General features: G+C 41.4%; 1 protein-coding gene across 1 annotated transcript in view; it reads right to left on the reverse strand.

The window, feature by feature from the left end:
* Positions 1 to 21,300, reverse strand: part of lta4h (leukotriene A4 hydrolase) — a 72,729-nt gene that overhangs the window by 21,479 nt on the left and 29,950 nt on the right. The window contains exons 10-11 of the mRNA XM_043713296.2: positions 20,170 to 20,240; positions 4,373 to 4,484 (exon numbers count right to left, since the gene is read on the reverse strand). Coding sequence (XP_043569231.1) covers positions 4,373 to 4,484; positions 20,170 to 20,240 — 183 coding nt within the window. The remainder of the gene's footprint in view (positions 1 to 4,372; positions 4,485 to 20,169; positions 20,241 to 21,300) is intronic.

Consider the following 21,300-nt stretch of genomic DNA (forward strand, 5'->3'; position numbering starts at 1 on the left):
TTCAAATCCTCTCACTATGCAGACCAGCATGTCATTAGCTTTCCTCACTGCCATTGTGTGCAGTTCTGGGCTGGAAGAATGTGAATCTATCAGACAGTGTGCAGAAGCAGTTTATAAGAATGATTCTGGGGATGAAAAGTTTCAGTTAAGACAGATTGGAGGGGATGGGACTGTTGTCCTTGGAGAGATGAAGGCTAAGAGGAAATCTGGTAGAAATTTTCAAAATCGTGAGAAGTCTGGATAGAGTTCCTGCTCTTAAAAGGATCACAATTGAGAGGGCACAAAGATTTTTCAAAAATAGAAAATGAAAAAAAATTATTCACTAAATGAGTGGTTCAGATCTGGAAAACAATGCTTCCAAGTGATGTAGAGACAAAAAAACCCTGCAGATGCTGGAATCCAAAATAAATAGGCAGGAGGCTGGAAGAGCACAGTGAGCCAGACAGCATCAGGTGGTGGAGAAGTCGATGTTTCAGATGTAAACCTTCTTCAGGACTGAAGAAGGGTTACACCCGAAACGTCAACTTCGCTACTTCACAGCAAGCTGCCTGGCTTGCTGTGTTCTTCCAGCCTCCTGCCGACTTACTATGCAAGCGATGTAGAGGCAGGTTCAATTGAAGCAGGCAAGAAGGCATCATTCCTACTCAAATAATTATCAAACATTAAAAAGGTACAGGAAACACATAAGAGAATATCACCAAGTCATAATACTCATTTGAAGAGCTGGTGCAAACACAATGGGCCTTATGGTCTCTTTCTGTGCAGTAAAGCTGCTGCGATTCTCATTTGTACTGATCTGTATATGTGCAATTGAAATCCTGCCTAACTTTTTATTTTTCAAAGCCAGAAAATTTACCAGTTAATTCACCTTGGAAAATAAGCCAAATGCCATTAGAGGATTTAAATTAATCCAATTTTAAAACATCCAAGCACAAATTACATATATTGAAGTTATAACTACATGTTTAAGCTGTTGGAAGTCATTTAACCATTAAACGACCAGTAACATGTTCTTTTATTTTGGAGATATAATCACAAACTTGCATTCTATTTAGAAAGTGGAAATTATTAAATAATGTTGCATACACAAAGCAAGAAAACAACTTTTTAGTTCTGTTTATATTTTGGTCCATTTTGAGAATTCCACACCAACTTGAAGTTTGCAACATTTAAATAATGCAACAGCACCATCTATTGGAAGAAAGAAGCACCAGAACAAACAAAATACTGAGATGTTTTGAAAGTTAACATAAAATGGAGATCCAGGTAACAATGGGATGCTTGACAATTAACATCTGTTCTTTTGTGCATTTCACACCATTGTCATAATGCTGTGGAATCTTCAATGTCTCTCTTTCTGCCTTAAAACTTAACTCTTTAGGAAAGCTTTTGGTCACCTTTCCTAAAAGGCTGCTTCTTTGGCTCAGCATCAATTTTAAATCAACTACAGAGAGATGTTCTCTCCAAAATGGGCTTTGGGGAGGGAATCTGCAATTGGATCAGACTGCTCTACACCAACATTGTCAGTGCAGTCTCAATCAATGGGTGGGAATCAGATACCTTCCCAGTCAGATCTGGAGTCAGGCAGGTCTGCCCTCTCTCTCCTGCCTTGTTTGTGTGCTGCATAGAGCCATTTGCCGAGTCCATCAGGAAGGATGCGAGCCTGAGAGGAGTGACTATTCCTGGCAGCGGGGGCCTGCAGGTTAAGGCCTCCCTGTACATGGATGACGTCGCCGTTTTCTGCTCGGACCCGCTGTCCGTGCACAGACTCATGTGCATATGTGACCAGCTCGAAAGGGCCTCGGGGGCCAAGGTAAACCGAGGCAAGAGCGAGGCCATGCTCTTCGGGAACTGGGCCGACCAATCCTTGATCCCCTTCACTGTCAGGACCGACCACCTGAAGGTGCTGGGGATTTGGTTTGGGGGAGCTGGGGCGTGCGCCAAGTCTTGGGAGGAGCGTATCAGCAAAGTGAGGCAGAAACTGGGCAGATGGAAGCTACGGTCGCTCTCCATCACAGGAAAAAACCTGGTCATCAGGTGTGAGGCACTGTCATTGCTATTATACGTGGCACAGGTCTGGCCTATTCCCAGAACCTGTGCCGCTGCAGTCACCCGGGCCATCTTCCAGTTTATATGGAGGTCAAAGATGGACCGGGTCCGAAGGGACTCGCTGTACAAAGATCTGGGCAACGGTGGAAAAAATACACCCAATGCCACCCTCACCCTGATGGCCACCTTTGTGTGTGGCTGCATCAAGCTGTGCGTGGATCCCCAGTATGCAAACACCAAGTGTCACTATGTACTGAGGTTCCACCTGTCCCCGGTGTTGCGAAGGATGGGCCTGGCCTCGCTGCCGCGGAACGCTCCGAGTAGTTGGACTGTTCCGTATCACCTGTCCTTCGTGGAGAAGTTTATGAAGAAAAACACCTTTGACCACAAGTCCATCAGGAAGTGGTCAGCACGTAGTGTCCTTGAGACCCTTCGGAAAAAGGAGAGGGTGGATCCTATCGAGCGGTTCCCTGAGCAGACTGTCAAAGCCATTTGGCAGAATGCCTCATCGCCAGAACTTTCCAACAAGCACCAAGACATGGCTTGGCTGGTGGTGAGAAGGGCTCTGCCTGTGAGATTCTTTATGCATGCCCGGACTCTCAGCCGCAGCGCACGCTGCCCTCGAAGCGGCTGCGGGGGGGGGGGGGGGGGGAGACTGTCACACACCTCCTTCTGGAATGTGCCTACGCAGAAGAAGTCTGGAGAGGAATGCAGTGGTGTTTGTCGAGGTTCGTCCCGAGTAGCGCCGTGACGCGGGACTCCGTGCTCTACGGTCTGTTCCCCGGGATGCACACCAAGACGAACATCAATGTGCCTGGAGGATCATCATCTCAGTGAAGGACGCTCCTGGGCGGTCCGAAAGCTGTTGATCTTCCAGCTGAAGGAGTTGACCCCGACTGAGTGTTGCAGACTGGCACATTCCAAGGTCCAGGACTACGTGTTGAGGGATGCGCTGAAGCTTGGAGCAGCTGCTGCCAAGGCGCGGTGGGGAAAGACCACCCTGTAACATCTGCCTGCCGAAGAAGAACAGGGGGCCCACGCAGTCATTTGGGCCCTGCTGACGCCTCAGCTAAAAATGTAATCGTACAGACCTGTAAATAGGAATGATTACTCTGTTTTCGGTATGCAAACAAATGGAATGTTTACATATGTATGGCATGTTCAGTTGTACAGATCAAAGTATTTTATGAATAAAGTATATTTTTGAAATAAAAAAAATCAACTGCAGAAACACAAAAGAACAGGAGTAGGCCATTCAATACTTCAAGCCAGCTCTGCCATTCACTACGGTCTTCAACTCAGTCTCCTGTTCCTGCTTTCATCCCATACCCTTTGATCCCTTTAGCTCCAAGAACTATATCTAACTCCTTCTTGAAAACATTCAATATTTTGGCCTCAACTGCTTTCTGTGGCAGGGAATTCAACAGGCTCACCACTCTCCAGCTGAAGAAATTTCTCACCTCAGTCCTAAATGTTCTACTCATATCCTTAGAAAAACATCTGGTCTGGACTCCTTAGTCATCAGAAACACCCTCCCCAAGTTTATACTTTCTAGTCCTGTTAGAATGTCTATGAGATCCCATTCATAGACACCAATGAGCAGAAAACTAAATTCTACCCAGGTTACACTCCATTAGAGCTCACATCCTTCCGCACTGTTGCATTAATGTGCTCTTCAACCAGCAATGCTACCCAACCTCTTTTTCCTTGTCTGTTCTTCCTAAACATTGGATTTCAGTTACCACCGAGTCACCCTGCAGCTATTCCTCCATAATCCCAACTATATTAAACCAGTTTATATCTATTTCTGTAATTAATTTGTCCACTTTATTGCTAATTGACATGTTAAGATAGAAGGCCTAATGTCTTTTAGTTCTGTCCCTACATGTCCGTGACATGTCTGTGACATTTTTGGAACATCGCAAGTGCTGTAGAAATGCAAGCTGCTGTTATGGTCATTACTATTGCTATTCATGTCATAGGAAATGCTTGATGCCACCTTTATCAGCTACTGCCAACGTCAGGCCAATTTCTTGCACAAGGACCTTGGTTAGCCTGACTCAACTCTGGCTCCAGCTCCTGCTAAATCCATAACAAAACAGTGACAAAGTAAGAAAAATGTTGTAATCATAGATACAAAAGAGGCTAGAGATTGGGAGAAAGGAGGAGACAATTAAGGTGCTCTGGTCAACAGTGTATAACATTGTAGCAAGAACCTAATGGTCTCTATTTTTAGAAGTACAAGATTTTGGCAGCACTAACCGTAACAAGAACAGCATCCTGCAATTATTAGAAGCGTTACTTTAGCAATCAATTAACTCACCGCTTCGAGCAGATCTTTCCGGCCTCCAATGGCTGCAAATTGCCTGTGTTTTTCACCAAACATGGAACGGGCTATCATACGCTCCAAGTACACTGTATGGCCTTCATTTAACCTAGTGTTATTAGAGAAATACATCCTTAATTACTACAAATGCAATCAAGAGCTGTGCAAACCATCCATTTTTAAGCAAATGTCAACATTGTTTTATGAATGGAGGTGAGCTGCCTTCTTGAGCTGCTTCAGTCCACGTATTCTAAGTAAATACAGTGTTGTATAGAAAGATGTTCCAGGATTTTGACCCAGTAAGTGTGAACGAATGGTATCATAGTTACAAGTCAGGATGCTGAGTGACTTGAAAGAGAGCTTGTGGGTGACAGTGTTCCCAAGCATTTGCTGCCTTTGTCCTTCTAGATGGCAGCTATTGCAGGTTTGGAAGATGCTGATTATGGAACTTTGCTTAATTTCTGTGCATCTTGTAGATGATACAAATGCTGTCACTACATTGGTGGTAGAAATTTATGGAGGCGTTGTATGCCCTGGATGGCGTCAAGCTCCTTCAATGTTTTTGTTGTACTAAAGTAATGAATGGAATAATGTTGACAGTGTTACTTATATGGGCCAGTGTTATTTAATTGGGCTATTGAGCAAGATGGGGTTGAGTAGCGTACTTTCTAAAGAGCGGGTAGCTTGTAACAGTGGCAATTCAAAATGTCTGCTGCGAACAATGGTCTGTTTAAGGTTTGGTGGTTGTTTAAAGGGGAGAAATGGAAGATCTTGGCAAAGTGCTCTTTCTCATTAAATTGATGTGGACAATACAGAAATGATTGAGAAGACTAATGGAATGCTGTAAAAACTCTTGGTTAGACTAAGTCAAAAATCACAACACTGGATTATGGTCCAACAGGTTTATTTGAAATTGCAAGCTTTCAGGATCCTCGCTCTTTCCTCATGCAGCTAGAGGGGTACATCAGATACAGAATTTATAGTAAAAGATCAAAAGGTCATACAATTTATGCAAATGTATTTAACAAACCTCCTTGGCTATTAAGTCTTTAATCAGGTAGAATAGAGGTGCAGGTTTTACTTGATTAATATGTAAATCCCTGCCCGAAGATAACTTCAGGTTTTATTAGAATAAACGTGACATCTTAGATCAGAAAATAAAGCTCCATTCTAACTGATTGTGGCAGAATAGAATGGATTACTGCAAGCAAATGTACTGACAACTGAACACTCAGGAACACTACAGGCAACTACCGAACCAAAGTTCCAACCAAAGAACACACCCATGAACTAAACAGATTGAATCTAATTTAATCAATCAGATTCCCGACAGTATGGAAATGGGCCCTTTGGCCCAACAAGTCCACACCAACCCTTCAGAGTATGTACCCAGACCATTCCCTTATCCTATATTTAACCATCACTAATGCATCCAACACTATGGGCAATTTAGCGTGGCCAATTCACCTGATCTGCACATCTTTGGATTGTGGGATCAAGACTTTAGATCCAGTCCTTCAGAGTGCACCCTCATCCAGTGTACTTCTCATGTAGGGGACATCTACTGCCTTCCAAAGATAAACAAAGTGAACATACCTGGGTGTCCCATTGTATCAGGCAAAAGGACCCTGCGAGAGAACCTCTCTGGCTATGTCGAAGGCATCTTGAAACCTATTGTACAGTGGACCCCCCGCCAACTTCTGTCATGACACTGCAGATTTCTTACAGAAACTCAGTACCCATTAACCAGTCGAACCAGAAACATTCCTCTTCACAATGGATTTTTCGGCACTCGTGCATATACACTCACACACACTCTTTCCCCGTCCCCACCCCAAAATACTGTCAGTCTCCCTCACACACCCTTACATATAAGCCTATGGGGTGAATTTACATTTGCAGGTATATTCTATTTTGTTCAAAAAGTGCACAATCTGTAAGCAGTCAATGTGATATTTTTAAATTCCTTCATTGGAAATAACAGTTTGACTCCATGTTGGGACAAGACTGACTGCAACCTCACACCTTTAATGCATTGTCTGAGCTGAGATATCACTTTTTGTTTTAAATATGCTTATAACTTAGAGTTTCCGGGTCAGTAAATATTAGGGTTTACATAGTAAATCGGTCATTCTAAGTGATTACAGACATCTTGGTTTGTCTAATACATCACATCAGTAGTATGACACTTTAACCTTTTCTTATAAATTGTGTCCTATGTATTCTGCCCCAATTGCTGCCTGACGAAGGAGCTGTGCTCCAAAAGCTTGTATTTTCAAGTACATCTGTTGGACTATAACCTGATGTCGTGTGATTTCTAACTTTGTAAACTCAAGTCCAACACCGACAACTCCCCATGTTCTTAAGTAGACTGACATTTTTTCGATACCAAGATACAGTTTCTAAATCAAGACAACCTTTGATGATTATAGTTAGGATACGTTCATTAAACTCCTTTTAAAAGCATGGTAGGAAGATTTTTTATCACTGTATTTTGCTTATATTAATGTCAATAAGTCTCATTCCTGATGTAATATTGGCTTGAGATTTCCAGTGTATTATTCTCCTTACTGTAAATACTGAATTTTGGTTCAACATATCTGTCTTTTCCTTATTTTAATTTGATATATAATTTATTTACTTTGCACCTCACTACTCTTTCCCTCACAATTGTTAAAATTATTTTGATTTTAATATCCTTTAAAAGATTTGTTTCATATTCCTTTCATGCAGCAATTACTACCTTACCATCTTTTATTATTGCCTGTTAATAGCTTTACTTAATTTATTGTGCATGATCTCTGTCTCAAACTAAAGTCACCCTTATCAAAATCAAAACTCTTAGTAATGGTTTCGTGTTTCAGATGAACATTGCTTTCTCTTACTCTGTACGCTATTGGACATTCCAACCCAACTCTGATCCTGCATCTCTTTCTGAAGTATGACTGAGATCTGGAGTAAACCTTCCAAAGACATATCTCCTTCCTTTCGTGTGTCTCTAAATTATTCAGAGCCAGAGAGAAGCACAACAGAGACTCCCATACAGGTATGTTCATCAGGTAGTCTCTTTCTAGCCACAAGCTTCACTTACTATAGTTCAGATACAGAGCCATATTCTGGTCTTTCATACTTAAACAACATTCAAGCAGCTGAACATGTCCAGGACAAAGCAACTTACTGGTTCAAGCTTATAAGGCACTACAAGTAATAGAGACAAAGAGCAGTATTCCTGTCCTCTTCTGACAGAATTCCCACATTCAACTGCCCAACATTACCATTTACAATTTTCTCAGTTTCAACTGAGCATGCATCCAGTGGTTTGAAAAAAGGCTAAAGTCCCTATATTCGGAGTAAAACAGGTACAGATCTGTAAAGTGTATCATGACTGAACTATTGCATTATTTGCATGCTAGTAACCCAATAAACAGCAGTGAACATTACTTCAGAAGTGCCACTTAACTGTTGACTTCTTTGAGAAAGTAACAACTCAAAAACTTACATAGGAACAGGAGGCTTCCACATTATTCATGATCGTCCCCAACAGTATGTTTTGCCAGTTTTCGTTGGGTGGCTAATCTTAATTTCAATTAACCATTCCTATTCCATATCCCTTGATATCTTGACCTAATAAAAACCTACCAATCTCTTTGAGCATTTCGGCCGACACATCCTAACTCCGATAGTGCTTCACCTACATTGTACGCTGGTTAAGAACAATATTGGCCGAGGGAACTCCATTGATCTATGCAAAGTGTCATATGGAATCTTTTACTTCCTGCCAAGAGGTTAGATTCTGTGTAAAGGTAAAGTCACCATAGCTCTACTCTGAGAGACAACTAATGGTGGTTTAACATGAAGGTCATCACACCGCAGAGAGGGGAAGAGATTGAGAAGCTTGGACCTTCATTGTGGTAGAAGTCAATTTGGGGATGGTGATGTAACCTGAAAATCCACCTGAAGTAGCTATTGGGATTAGAATCAGATAGAGAGTTTTAGTTAACTTTAATAGAAATAATCTTACACATCATTTGAGATTAATTTTCATTTATTCTTATTCCTGAAAGTAGTTGGGGAAATAAAATTATTTCAACTGCATAAACATGCTGAGATGATGATGATCAGTGTTCCTGTGGAAACGCAACACGACTGAACCAACATTAATCCTGACGCCTTATTTGGAATGTGAGGTTGACCCTGTCTCACACCGAGAAAGATAAAGCAACGGAACTTTGTCAAGGGAATGAAGCACAGGCTTTAGAGAAGAGACAGAATGGCACTTGGGAAACAGGAAGTGATAAGAATAGAAGTAACAGGTGCCTTGTCACTTTTGGAATGTGTGGAAGAAAACAAGGTATTTGTTTAAATAAGCTATTTCAGAATTCGATTAACGTATTGTCTGCAATGACAATGAAAAAATATCTAATTAATCCTCACTGAGTTAGAGGGCTGCCTCAGAAACTTTTCTCACAATGTTAGCTCAATAAACAATCACTGACCTGTCCTTGATTAATTTGTAACAATCTATAACCTCAGTCGGTACAAGAACTGGCACTGTTGGTGTCACTCTGCTTCGCAAACCAGTTGTCCAGCTAACTGATACCATTTGGATTCAGTGCAAGAGCAATTCAAAAGACACCATCTACAACCAACGTACTCTCCATCAGTACTGCACTGAAGCATTTACTTAGAGCGTGGACTCAAATATCTGGATTGTTACTTAGTTACAGCTGGATTATCATTACCGAGTCAACTAGTGAGGTGCTTGTGATTCAGAAGGCTACCAACTTAAACTGGCAAATCTCATATTTTCTTAGTACTTTTGTGCAGTTACTGTGGCTGCCTAAGCTGTGCCTGTAGCCAGGATTGACAGAGAAACCCTGGAGACAGCAGCAGTTTGGTGGGTGGAGCACCTCTTCAGGAGGTACCAATATGTGATTAGGAAAGGAGGGAAAGAAGGAAGAAAAATAGTGAATAGGGACTATTATAAAGACATTTCATACTTAATATTACTTGGAAGTCTCAAGTTTTGAAGAGTTGTGGAAAAATAGATTTGTTTCAAATTTTGTGAAAATACTTGGATTTCATGAAAAGGTTGTTGAAATGTCAATGATTTTTAACTAGGAATGCTTTTTAACAAGACTTCCTAGAAATCACATAACTAGCGACAGCTGGCTGCATTGTCACAGACCCCTGTCAGGGCAGTTTGAACAGTGTGTGGATGAAGAGTGTATCTGGAATTATTTGGGGAAGGAGGAATCTGAGGGCTGTCCAACTAGTTACCGATTTCTGAAAATTTCTTTTGTTGAGTTCAGGATGAAATCCATTTGATCTTCTGAAGGCTAGTTGCAGGAACTTCTCAATAATATATTGCCTAAACTACCAAATAGAGCAACAAACTTTGGAGCATTTTGTGCCTTATCCTTTTTGCCTTCAAACATACCCTAATGTGAGAAAGCACTTTTTGTGCACAATCGACAATCATGACATTTGTTAGCTTTTGAACACTTTTTTCTCTTGTTTAAATCATGGATTTTTTTCTATCTTCCAGTAGTCTAAAAAAAATTTGTAAAATTGCTCATTTTGTTTAATTCAACTCCTTTAAATACACTATTTTGTTTGTTGTGGTTCTGTTCGCCGAGCTGGAAGTTTTTGTTGCAAACGTTTCATCCCCTGGCTAGGCGACATCACCAGTGCTTGGGAGCCTCCTGCGAAGCGCTTCTTTGATGTTTCCTCCGGTGTTTATAGTGGTCTGTCCCTGCCGCTTCCGGTTGTCAGTTTCAGCTGTCCGCTGTAGTGGTTGGTATATTGGGTCCAGGTCGATGTGTTTGTTGATGGAGTTTGTGGATGAATGCCTAGAGGCATGGCATTCATCCACAAACTCCATCAACAAACACATCGACCTGGACCCAATATACCAACCTCTACAGCGGACAGCTGAAACTGACAACCGGAAGTGGCAGGGACAGACCACTATAAACACCGGAGGAAACATCAAAGAAGCGCTTCGCAGGAGGCTCCCAAGCACTGATGATGTCGCCTAGCCAGGGGACGAAACATTTGCAACAAAAACTTCCAGCTCGGCGAACAGAACCACAACAACGAGCACCCGAGCTACAAATCTTCACACAAACCTTGAACTATTTTGTTTTTTGCAGTAATCACATGTCCCTTCATAATCGCTAATAAAATCTGGAGAACAGAAGCTTTACAAAATTCTAACTTCCAACTTTTCACCTAGAGTAGACAAAGGAAAATATATAAAAATTAAGAATTATGGCTAGATTCCTCTCAGTGCTGGAGAGTTGATTTTTGGTTATAGTGGTAATCGGTGATCAATGATAACCTACTCAAGAAAAGTAGCCAAATTCTCAGCTGCAAACATTTGTCTGGTTATCTACTTCAATTATGTAAATATTACATGTAGAAATATATACTGTAATAAATTTAAAAACAACAGAAATGGTTTGAAGAACCAAAATAGGGCTGATTTTCCTCTTCCATTATTGAGAAAAGAAAAAGTACCAGACATTCATTATATTGGGGCTTCAGCATGAAGTATGCACGAACACTCCTCCTGACCAAAGTCAGAATGTAAATCAGGTTGATTCCTGGGGTGGCAGGACTGATGCACGAAGACAGATTGAATTAGTTAAGACTACATTCACTGGAGTACAGAATGAAGGGGATCCTCACAAAAATCTATAAAATTCTAAGAGGACTTGGCAGTGTAAATGTAGGAAGGATGTTCCCAATGACAGAAAAGTTCAAAATTAGGGGTCACATTCTAAAGATACAGGTTAGGCCATTTAGGGTTAAGATGAGGAGAAATTTATTCACCCAAGGATTGAGAGACTGTGGAACATTCTGCCACAAAGTGATTGAGGCCAAAAGACAACGTTATCAAGGATTTTGATATAACTCATAGGGTTATAACTATAGGCTACAGGGATCAAAGAACATGTGGCGAAAGCAGGAAGATACAGAGAAGGATGGGGGAAATGATCAGCCGTGATACTGAATGATCGAATAGGCAGGAAGGGCTGAATATCCTAATCCTACACCTATTTTCTATGTTTTTAGGAAACTCTGCAGAGAGAAAAATACATTTCTCTCATTTTTTTCATGAACAGTGTGTTTGTTTTGGGTCATTTCAGACAATATTTATACTGGGAGAAAGTGAGGACTGCAGAGTGATGAGTGTGGTGCTGGAAAGGCACAGCCAGTCAGGCAGCATCTGAGGAGCAGAAGAATTGACACTGAGCACAAGCCCTTCATCAGGAATGTGGCTTGTGGCCCAAGGGGGCTGAGAGAAACATGGGAGAGGAGTGGGGCTGGGGCTGGGGGTGGGGGGTGGGGAGGTGGGTTACTAGGAATATGATAGGTAGATGAAGGTGGGGTGAAGGTGAAAGGTCTGAGTGGAGTGTGGGGCGGATAGGTGGGAAGGAAGTTGGATAGGTGGGAAGGACAGTTCAAGAGGGTGGTGCCGAATTTAAAGGTTGGATCTGGGATAATACTACTCATTGTACCTTCATTAAATAAGTTTGCATTGATAATAAACCAATATTTGCATTTATTAAAAAAACCTGATTGATAGATCTTTTTATTTGAAATGTGATATAGATATTTAACTGACAATCTCAATAACTGGGAAATGTATTTTTATTTTACATTGTGACTTGTGAAACAGTGGAACTAAAGTGATAATACATTCCTCCAACCTTGCTTGTAATAGTTTGATGATAATACAATACAGAAAGTGTGACAGGTGACTACCTTTAGGGAGGTGGTCACACTATAGGTTGAGTCAGGTAGATGGGTGACCACCAGGAGGTAGCCAGTTAGTGCAGAAGTCTTCTGTGGCTGTTCCCTCCCAAACCATTTTGATTACTATGGGGGATAGCCTCTCAGGAGTAAATAGCAGCAGAGTGAAGACTTTGGTACCACGACTGGCTTTGTTATGGCAAAGTCCAAACGAGCCATTGTGATAGGGGACTCTTTAATTCAGGGGCACAGATAGGCATTTCTGCGGCCATGTGTAAGGCTCTAGGATGGTGTGTGGCCTCTCTGGTGACAGGGTCAAGGACATCTGGGAATAGTTGTAACAAATTCTTAAAAGGGAAGCATGAGCAGCCAGAGATCGTTGTACACATTAGTACCAATATAGATAGAAAAAGGGATGAGGTCCTGCAGAGTGAATATACAGAGTTAGCAGGAGACTAAAAAGCAGGACCTCAAGGTCTCTGAATTATGCTTGATGCCACATGCTAGTGAAAGTAGGAACAGAAGGAGAGGGCTAAGGAGTTCATGCAGGGATTCAGATTTTTGTGTCATTAGGATTTCTTCTGGGACAGAAGTGACCTGTACAAGAGGTATGGGTTACACCTGAACTGGAGGGACAAATATCCTGTGGGGGGGGGGGGTGGATTTGCTAGTACTACTCAGGAGGTTTAAACTGGTCTGGCATGGAGTGGGACCCTAAACAGTGCAAATGGCTCTGTTCTAATGTGCATTTCTTCAAACCAAATTGGCTATAACGTGATTGAAGAATTTAGACCATTATTTGTAGAATGTGAAACTTAAGCACATAGATCTAGATACCATCTATCAACCCCTCAGAAAATGAACAGGAAATGACATCACCACAAACTTAGGAACCCCATCCAGGAGAAAGATATAAATAGAAAACTGGAGACAACAGCTTCGCTTCACTTAGAGGTTGCCACTGATGATGTTACCTACCAGGTAATGAAACGTCTGGATATCAAACCTACAGCTCAGCGAGCAAACCTACACCCTAAAGTAACATTAGCTCCTTGTCAGTTCTCCAGGACCTCTCCAGTGGCTAGCAAGGATACAAAAATCTTCGTCAAAACCCCAGTAATCTCCTCTCTTGTCTCCCTCAATAACCTGGGGTAGATATCATCAGGCCCTGGAGACCTACCCACCTGAATGCTTTTCAGAGACCCAACGTCACTTCTTTCTTGGTCTCAAAATGCCCTAGCATACTGATATGCTCCACACTAATCTCACGTTCCCCTGTGCCCTTCTCATGGGTGAATACTGACAAAGTACTCTTTTAGGGATCTTGCCCACATCCTCTGCCTCCAAGCACAATTTGCCTCCTTGATCCTTGAGGGGTCCTACCTTCTCTCTGGTTATTCTCATTTTTATATATGCATAGAATGGCTTTGGATTCTCTTTAACCTTACTTGCCAAGGTCATTTGATTGTCCATTTGTGCTCTCCTAATTCCTTGTTTAAGTTCTTTCCTGCTTTCTTTATATTCCTCATGGGCCCTGTCTGATTTTAGCTTCCTAAACCTTATACAAGAGTCATAGAGTTGTACAGCATGGAAACAGACCTGTTGGTCTAACTCGTCCATGCCAACCAGATATCCTATATAAATCTAATCCCATTTGCAAGCACTTGGCCCATTTCCTTCTAAATCCTTCCTATTCATATAACTATCCAGACGCCTTTTATATGTTGTAATTGTACCAGCCTCCACAACATCCTCAGATAGCTCATTCTGTACACACACAGAAAAAGTTGCATGAAAAAGTTGCCCTTTAGGTCCCTTTTAAATCTTTCCCCTCTCACCCTAAAACTATGCCCTCTGGTTTTGGACTCCCCCACGCTGAGGAAATAACCTTAGCTATTCACTCTATCCTTGCCTTTCATGATTTTATAAACTTCTATAAAAAAGGTCACCCCTCAACTTCCAACACCCCAAAGAAAATAGCCCCGGCCTATTCAACCTCTCCCTATTGCTCAATCCCTCCAAGCCTGGCAACATCCTAGTAAATCTTTTCAATACTTTCAAGTTTCACAACATCTTTCCTATAGCAGGGAAACCAGAATTGCATGTAGTATTCCAAAAGTGGCCTAACCCAATGTCCTATATGACTGCAACACGACCTCCCAACTCCTACACTCAATGCTCTGACCAATAAAGGAAAGCATACCAAATGCCTTCTTCACTATCCTGTCTACTTGCAACTCCACTGTCAAGGAGCTATGAACCTGCACTCCATGTTCTTTTGTTCAGCAACACTCCCCAGGACCTTACCATTAAGCGTCTAAATTCTGCTCCGATTTGCCTTTCCAAAATGCTACACCTCACATTTATCTAAATTAGACTCTATCTATCACTCCTTGGCCCACTGGATCAAGATCCCGCTGTGACTCTGAGGTATTCACCTTCGCTGTCCACTACAAAGATTGGTGCTGGATCCACTGCTTTTTGTTATTGATATAAATGATTTGGAGGTGAACATAGGAGGTATTGTTAGTCAGTTTACAGGTGATGTCAAAAGGAGAACAGCGAATGGTTACAACAAGATCTTGATCAGATGGGTCAATGGGCCAGGAGTGGCAGTCTGTGTTTAGCTTAGATAAATGTGAGGCGCTGCATTTTGGAAAGGCAAACCAGGGCAGGACTTATCCACTTCATGGTAAGGTCCTGGGGAGTGTTGCTGAACAAAGACCTTGGAGTGCAAGTTCATAGTTCCTTGAAAGTGGAGTTGCATATGCTTTTGTCCTTTTGACTAAATTCACAATCTCCCTCGTTACCCCAAGGGTGCCTTACCTTGCCATCCTTGTCCTTCCACCTTACTGGAACATCCCAATCCTGAGGTCAGGAGGTCTTTAAACAACTCCCACATGTCACATGTGGACTTGCCCAATAATAGTCCCTCTCAATTAACACTCCATAACTGATACCTAGTACTGATGTAATTTGCCCTCCCCCAATTTAGTGCCTTCCCTTCAATATGTAGGGATATCAGGTAGCTGCAAGAATAGTAGGGATGTAATTGGAAAGGTGAAATCCTCTAACAGTATTAGGAGCTTGGATGGGGAGGAATTTATGAAATGTGTTCAAGAAAACTTTTTAAACCAATATTTAGAAGGCCCTAATAGAGAAGGGGCAAAACTTGATGATCTCTTGGCAAGTAAGGCAGGGCAAGTGACTAAGTTTACTGGGGCAGCACTTTGGGACCAGTGACAATAATTCTATTAGCTTTGGAATAGTTATGGAAAATGATAGATCTGGTCCACAAGTTAAAGTGCTAAATTGGGACAAGGCCAATTTTGAATGTACAAGGCAAGAACTTTCAAAATTTGATTGAAGGAAGCCATTCACAGGTAAAGAGACATTTAGCAAGTGCAAAGCTTTCAAAAGGGAGATGAGTGTTCAGGGCCAGCATTTCTTGTTAGTGTCAAGGGCAAGGCAAGTAGGAGCAGGTAATACTGGATGACTAGAGATATTGAGGCTCTGATCATGAAAAAGAAGGCATATGTCAGGTATAGACAGCTGGGATCAAGTGAATCCCTTGAGGAGTATAGAAGATGCAGGAGTACACAAACGAGAATCCAAAGAGATTCTACAAGTATACTAAGGGGAAAGAAAGTAACTAGGGAGCAAACAATTAAAGATCAAACAGACTATGTGTGGAACCACAAGAGATGGGTGAGATCCTAAGAAGCATTTCTTGCATCAGTATTTACCATGGAGGAAGATATACAAGCTAGGGAACTCAGGGAAACAAACAGTGATGTCTTGAAAAGATTCCACATTACAGAAGAGGTTGTGCTGGAGGTCTTAAAGGCATAAAGGTAGCTAATTCTCTGGGGCCTGATCCAAGTATATCCCAAGACATTATGAGAAGCTAGGCAAGAATTTGTACCAGCGACACCCAGAAGACTGGAGGGTGGCTAATGATGTGCTATAATTTAAGAAGGGCTGCAAGGAAAAGCCAGGGAACTACAGACCAATGAACCCAAGGTCAGTGGTGGGTAAGTTGTTGGAGCAGAGCCTGAGACACAGGATCTACCCGCACTTAGAAAGGCAAGGATTGATTAGGAATGGTCAACATATCTGTGTGGGGGAAATAATGTCTCACAAACATGATTGAGTTGCTTGAAGATGTGACCAGGAAAGTAGATGAAGGCAGAGTGGTAGATGTTATCAACATGACTTTAGCAAAGCTTTTAACAACATCCTTATCAATCGGTTTTGCATCCTTTCCAGTTTAATAACATCCTTACTGTTGCAGGGCAACCAAGATTGTGCACAGTACTTCAAATGTGGTCTACCAATGTCTTGTGCAGCTGCAACATGAACCAACTTCTGTACTCAGTGCTCTGACTGATGAGAGACTGGCGAGAAAGGTTAGATCACATTGGATCCAGGGACAGCTTGCCAATTAGATTCAAAATTGGCTTGATAGTAGGAGACAGAGGATGGTGGTAGAGGGTTATTTTTCAGATGAGAGGTCTGTGACTAGTAGTGTGCTGCAAGGATCGATGCTGGGTTCACTGCTGTTTGTCATTAATATAAATAATAGGAGGCATGGTTAGTAATTCATAGGTAAAGAGACATTTAGCAAGTGCAAAGCTTTCAAAAGGGAGATGAGTGTTCAGGGCCAGCATTTCTTGTTAGTGTCAAGGGCAAGGCAGGTAGGAGCAAAATTGGTGGTGTTGCGGACAGTGAAGGTGGCTATCGAAGAGTACAATGGGATTTTTGTCAACTGGGCCAGGTGGGGCCAGTTGTGGCAAATGGGAGTTTGATGCAGCTAAGTGCAAAGTGTTGCATTTTGACAAGACAAACCAGGGCAGAACTTACACAGTTAATGGTAGAGTCCTGGGGAAGTTGTCAAACAGAGGGGTGCAGGTACACAGTTCCTTGAAAATGGTGTCACAGACAGGGTGGTGAAGGCAGCATTTGGCATGCTTGCCTTCATCAGTCAGAGCACTGAGTACAGAAGTTGGCTCATGTTGCAGCTGCACGAGATATTGGTAACCCACATTTGAAGTACTGTGCACAATTCTGGTTGCCCTGCTACAGCAAGGATGTTATTAAACTGGAAAGGGTGAAAAACAGATTTACAAAGACGTTACAGAAACTGGAGGATTGGAGTTATAAGGAGAGGCTGGATATGCTGGGACTAGAGCTTAGGAGGCAGACGGGTGATCTTATAAAATCATAAGGGGCATGGATAGGCTAAATAGCCAAGGTCTTTTTCCTATAGTAGGGGAGTCCAAAACTAGACAGTATAGGTTTAAGGAGAGAGGGGAAAGATCTAAAAGGGACCTAAGAAGAAACTTTTTCATGTAGTGGGTGATGCAGATATGGAACAAGCTGTCAGAGTAAATGGTAGAGGCGGACACGATTACAACATTTAAAAGACATTTGGTCAGATACACGTATAGGAAAGGTTAGAGGGGTACGGGCCAAACGCAGACTAGTTCAGTTTAGAAAAAACATTCAGCAAGGACAAGTTGGGCTGAAGGTTCTGTTTTCATGTTGTAAGATCTGATGACTCTACAAAACACTTCAGATGCTGGAAACCCGAACAATTCAGAAATTACTGGAGAAACTCAGCAGGTCTGGCAGCATCTATGAGACATAGCAGAGTTAACGTTTCAAGTCCACTGGCCTTTCTTCAGAGCAGTTCTAATGAAGGGTCAGTGGATTTGAAATGTTAGATCTGCTTTGTCTCCACAGATGCTGCCAAACCTGCTGAGTTTCTCCAGCAATTTCCAAGTTTGGTAATATTGTTCAAAATTGGGAGCATTGCTGCTTTCATAATAACATTAATGTCAGGACTCAAATTCAAACCAAATTTACACTTAATTAAAAAGAGGTAGTGCAATCTAAGCAGGCAACTTAGAATACTGGATAAAATCTGCAGGTTGACTGAAAATTGACAGAAGACATTAAAGCTGATACGAAGTACTAAAGTAGAGGAGCAGAGTGAAGGGCTTCGTAAATTGAGTAAGAATAGCTCAGGAGGAAGGCTAATGAGACCGGAGATTGGAATAAACTGTACACTTATGCGCTACCAAAGCAAAGCAATCAACAAAGCTCCAATTTCTTTTGGTGTACGGTCGATTGTTTTGGCTCTAGATTCAGTTTGTTTTGTCGATTGCTGCTTTTCATTGGATCAGTACGGTAAGCACAGAATCGACAAAGCTTCCAGTGTCTGACTAGCTTCTGAAGTAACTTGTATACATTGTGCCTTTAACATAATAAAAGATTCCAGGATGCTTCACAAGATAGATCTCAAACAAAATGTGAGATCGAGCCACATAAAAATATTATTTAAAGAGCATCTTAAACAAGAAAGATGGTTAGGGGGCATAGTGAGTGTATTCCAGAGCTTAGGGGCAAGGTAATACAGGAGTAGTGTCAGTGATGGTGGGATTCAAGTTTGTGATGTGCAGGAACTTAACACTGGAAGAGAATGGAGATCAGCCATATAGAAGTCACATGATGAATGAAACATCAGAAGTCTTTGGGGAAAAAAAGGATGTTTTAATGATTTACAATAGAGACATTGCCAGACTGGCAACCAATTTTACACAAGGTAGAATGTAGGAGACCAAACAGGATTTAAATAGTCACAGAAATAACAAATGCATGAATAAGGGTTTCAGCAGCTAATGAGCTAAAGTGAAACAAAAAGTCAAGGAATATTACAGAGATGTAAGATGATAAGCTGGATTCTGGAGCAGGATATTCAATTAGAAGTCATCTTCAGGTTAAATGTGAAGCATCAAAGTTGAAGTAACCTGATTCACCCTCAGACACTTGACAGGGAAGAGGGATATAAGTTGGTGGCTGGAGGATCAGAATAGGTGCCAGGGACCAAAGATAATGGACTTGATATTTCCAAGATTTCTGCTCATCCAGTACTGGATTTCGGATAAAACATGTGGGAAATCTGACAGTGAAGTAGTCAACAGAAGTTGTTGGCTACGTACAGCATTGGGAATATGGAACCTGATGTTTTATTTTTGGCTGATGTCATCACGTGTCAGTATGCAGATCCAGAATAGGAGGAACACCAAGTTAAAACCTCAGGGGTCTCCAGAGATAACAGCAAACAAGAAAGAGACTATTGTAGTTAATGCTCTGGCTACCACTCAATGAGCAAGAACAAAATCAGTCCACCCTGCTGGGAAACAGAAGAGAGGGGTCTACAGGAGAATGGTGTGACCAACAGCATGAAACAATGAAGGCAAGTTAAGAGTCTTTAGGATGAATAGTTCAATGAGGTGTCATTTGGGATTTTACTAAAATCTGTTTCAGTACTGTGGCAAGATGGAAATGTGATTGGGAGGAATCAAACATGGTGTTACAGGAAAGTGAGATACAGATTTGGAAAATGATAACACGTTCAGTCTTACTTATTCCAACATTAATAATATAAATACTAACTTCTCTTTCCTTGCTGTACTTCACATTTGTCAGCATTAAAATGTATCTACAAGCTTCCTTTTCACCTAAATGTAGCATGGATGTAGGTTTGCTCACTGAGCTGGGAGGTTCATTTCCAGACATTTCATCACCCTACTAGGTAATGTCTTCAGTGGGCCTCAGGCAAAAATCCAGAACCTCAACTTGAGCTACAAATCTTCTCAAAACTCGATAAATGTAGCGTTTTTGTATTTTCTAAACTTCACTCCCCCTTGCTAGTTTGGTGGTATTTACATGCATGACCAATTTACATTTAGTTCTAAATCTAAGCCATTGGTACAAATGCTCCCCGTGTCAGTCAAGGAGGCAAGGTAGCAGCGCCTGGCCTCAATTGAAAATTGCCTAAATTTTATCTCTTTAATTTCAATGGCAAGCAATCCACAACAAATGGTGATTTAGTAAATCACTTTTCATGTTGCTGAAAATAAAGAAACTGCATAATTTCTATAAATATTTAACTTTTGTGATTAAGAATCAAGTTCAAACAAGAGAATAGTCGTTACTGGAATTCCAGACATTATGCCAGTACATACCAGAAATCCTCCCAGGTTTTGTTGGTGACCAGGTTTCCTGTCCAACTGTGGGAAATCTCATGTGCAATTACCTAAAAATACAAATGTTTTCCTGTTCAGTCACTTAAACCTCTGACATTCAATCACTAATGTTTGTACATTAGAATGAAAACAGCTGTACTAGCAGAACTGGAGAGGGTCTTCATTCATGGCACTTCCAACAGCCAGTAATGAATGGCAGCTGTATAAGAACTGCTGCCTTCATTTTACTTCTTCCCCATCCTTCCTTTCTCAAAATAAAGGACAAACATCACTAAAGCCTAAGATCAATTCCAATATGACTAAAGCTCAAAATGACAAGCAATAAAGAACATTTTGCTCCAGTTGTACAGAGCAATGGTGAGGCCACATTTTTGTGGTTTTTGTCTCATTTGTGTAAATGTATTTGAAGCAGTTCAAAAAAGTTAACTTGACTGATACTGGAATGAGGAGTTTATCTTATGAGAAAAGATTGGGCAGGCTGGGCCCTGTATCCAGTCGGAAGAATGAGAGGTGATCTTATTGAAATATACAAGATCCTGAGGAGATTTCACAAGGTAGTTGAAGGGATGTTTCCTCTAGGGGACAGTTTAAAAATAAGAGGTCTCCATTAAAAGCTTTTTATTCTGTCAGGGTATCAAGTGTCTTTGGAACATTATTCCCTAGAGATTGGTGGACACAGAGCCACTGAATACTTTTAAGGGAGAGGTAGATAGATTCTCGACAAAAAAGGATCAAGGGCTATCAGGAAAATATGAGATCGAGGCCTCAATCATATCACACCTTATCTTACTGAGCGATGGAGTATTCTAGAGGGGTCAAATGGCCTATTCCAGCTCTTAATTCACATGGCAACTAGGACATAAGGAGTTAAGAACAGAAGTAGACCATATGTCCTTTCAAGCCTGCTCAATAGGATCTTTGCTAAATTTGACATCAACTCCACTCTCCCACCTATTCCTATAATGCTTTTATTCACTCAGTAGTCCAAAATTTCTCAATCTTGAATAGACTGATATCTGATCATCTGTCGCCCTCTGGAGAACAGAATTCTATAGATTTACAATCTAATACAGGAAATCTTTCCTTTCAGCACAGCAAGTCCTCACTTAA

The sequence above is a fragment of the Chiloscyllium plagiosum genome, unplaced genomic scaffold (assembly GCF_037043375.1).
Source record: "Chiloscyllium plagiosum isolate Xiang-an unplaced genomic scaffold, Cpla_swu_hap1 HiC_scaffold_23, whole genome shotgun sequence".
Lineage (NCBI taxonomy): Eukaryota > Metazoa > Chordata > Chondrichthyes > Orectolobiformes > Hemiscylliidae > Chiloscyllium > Chiloscyllium plagiosum.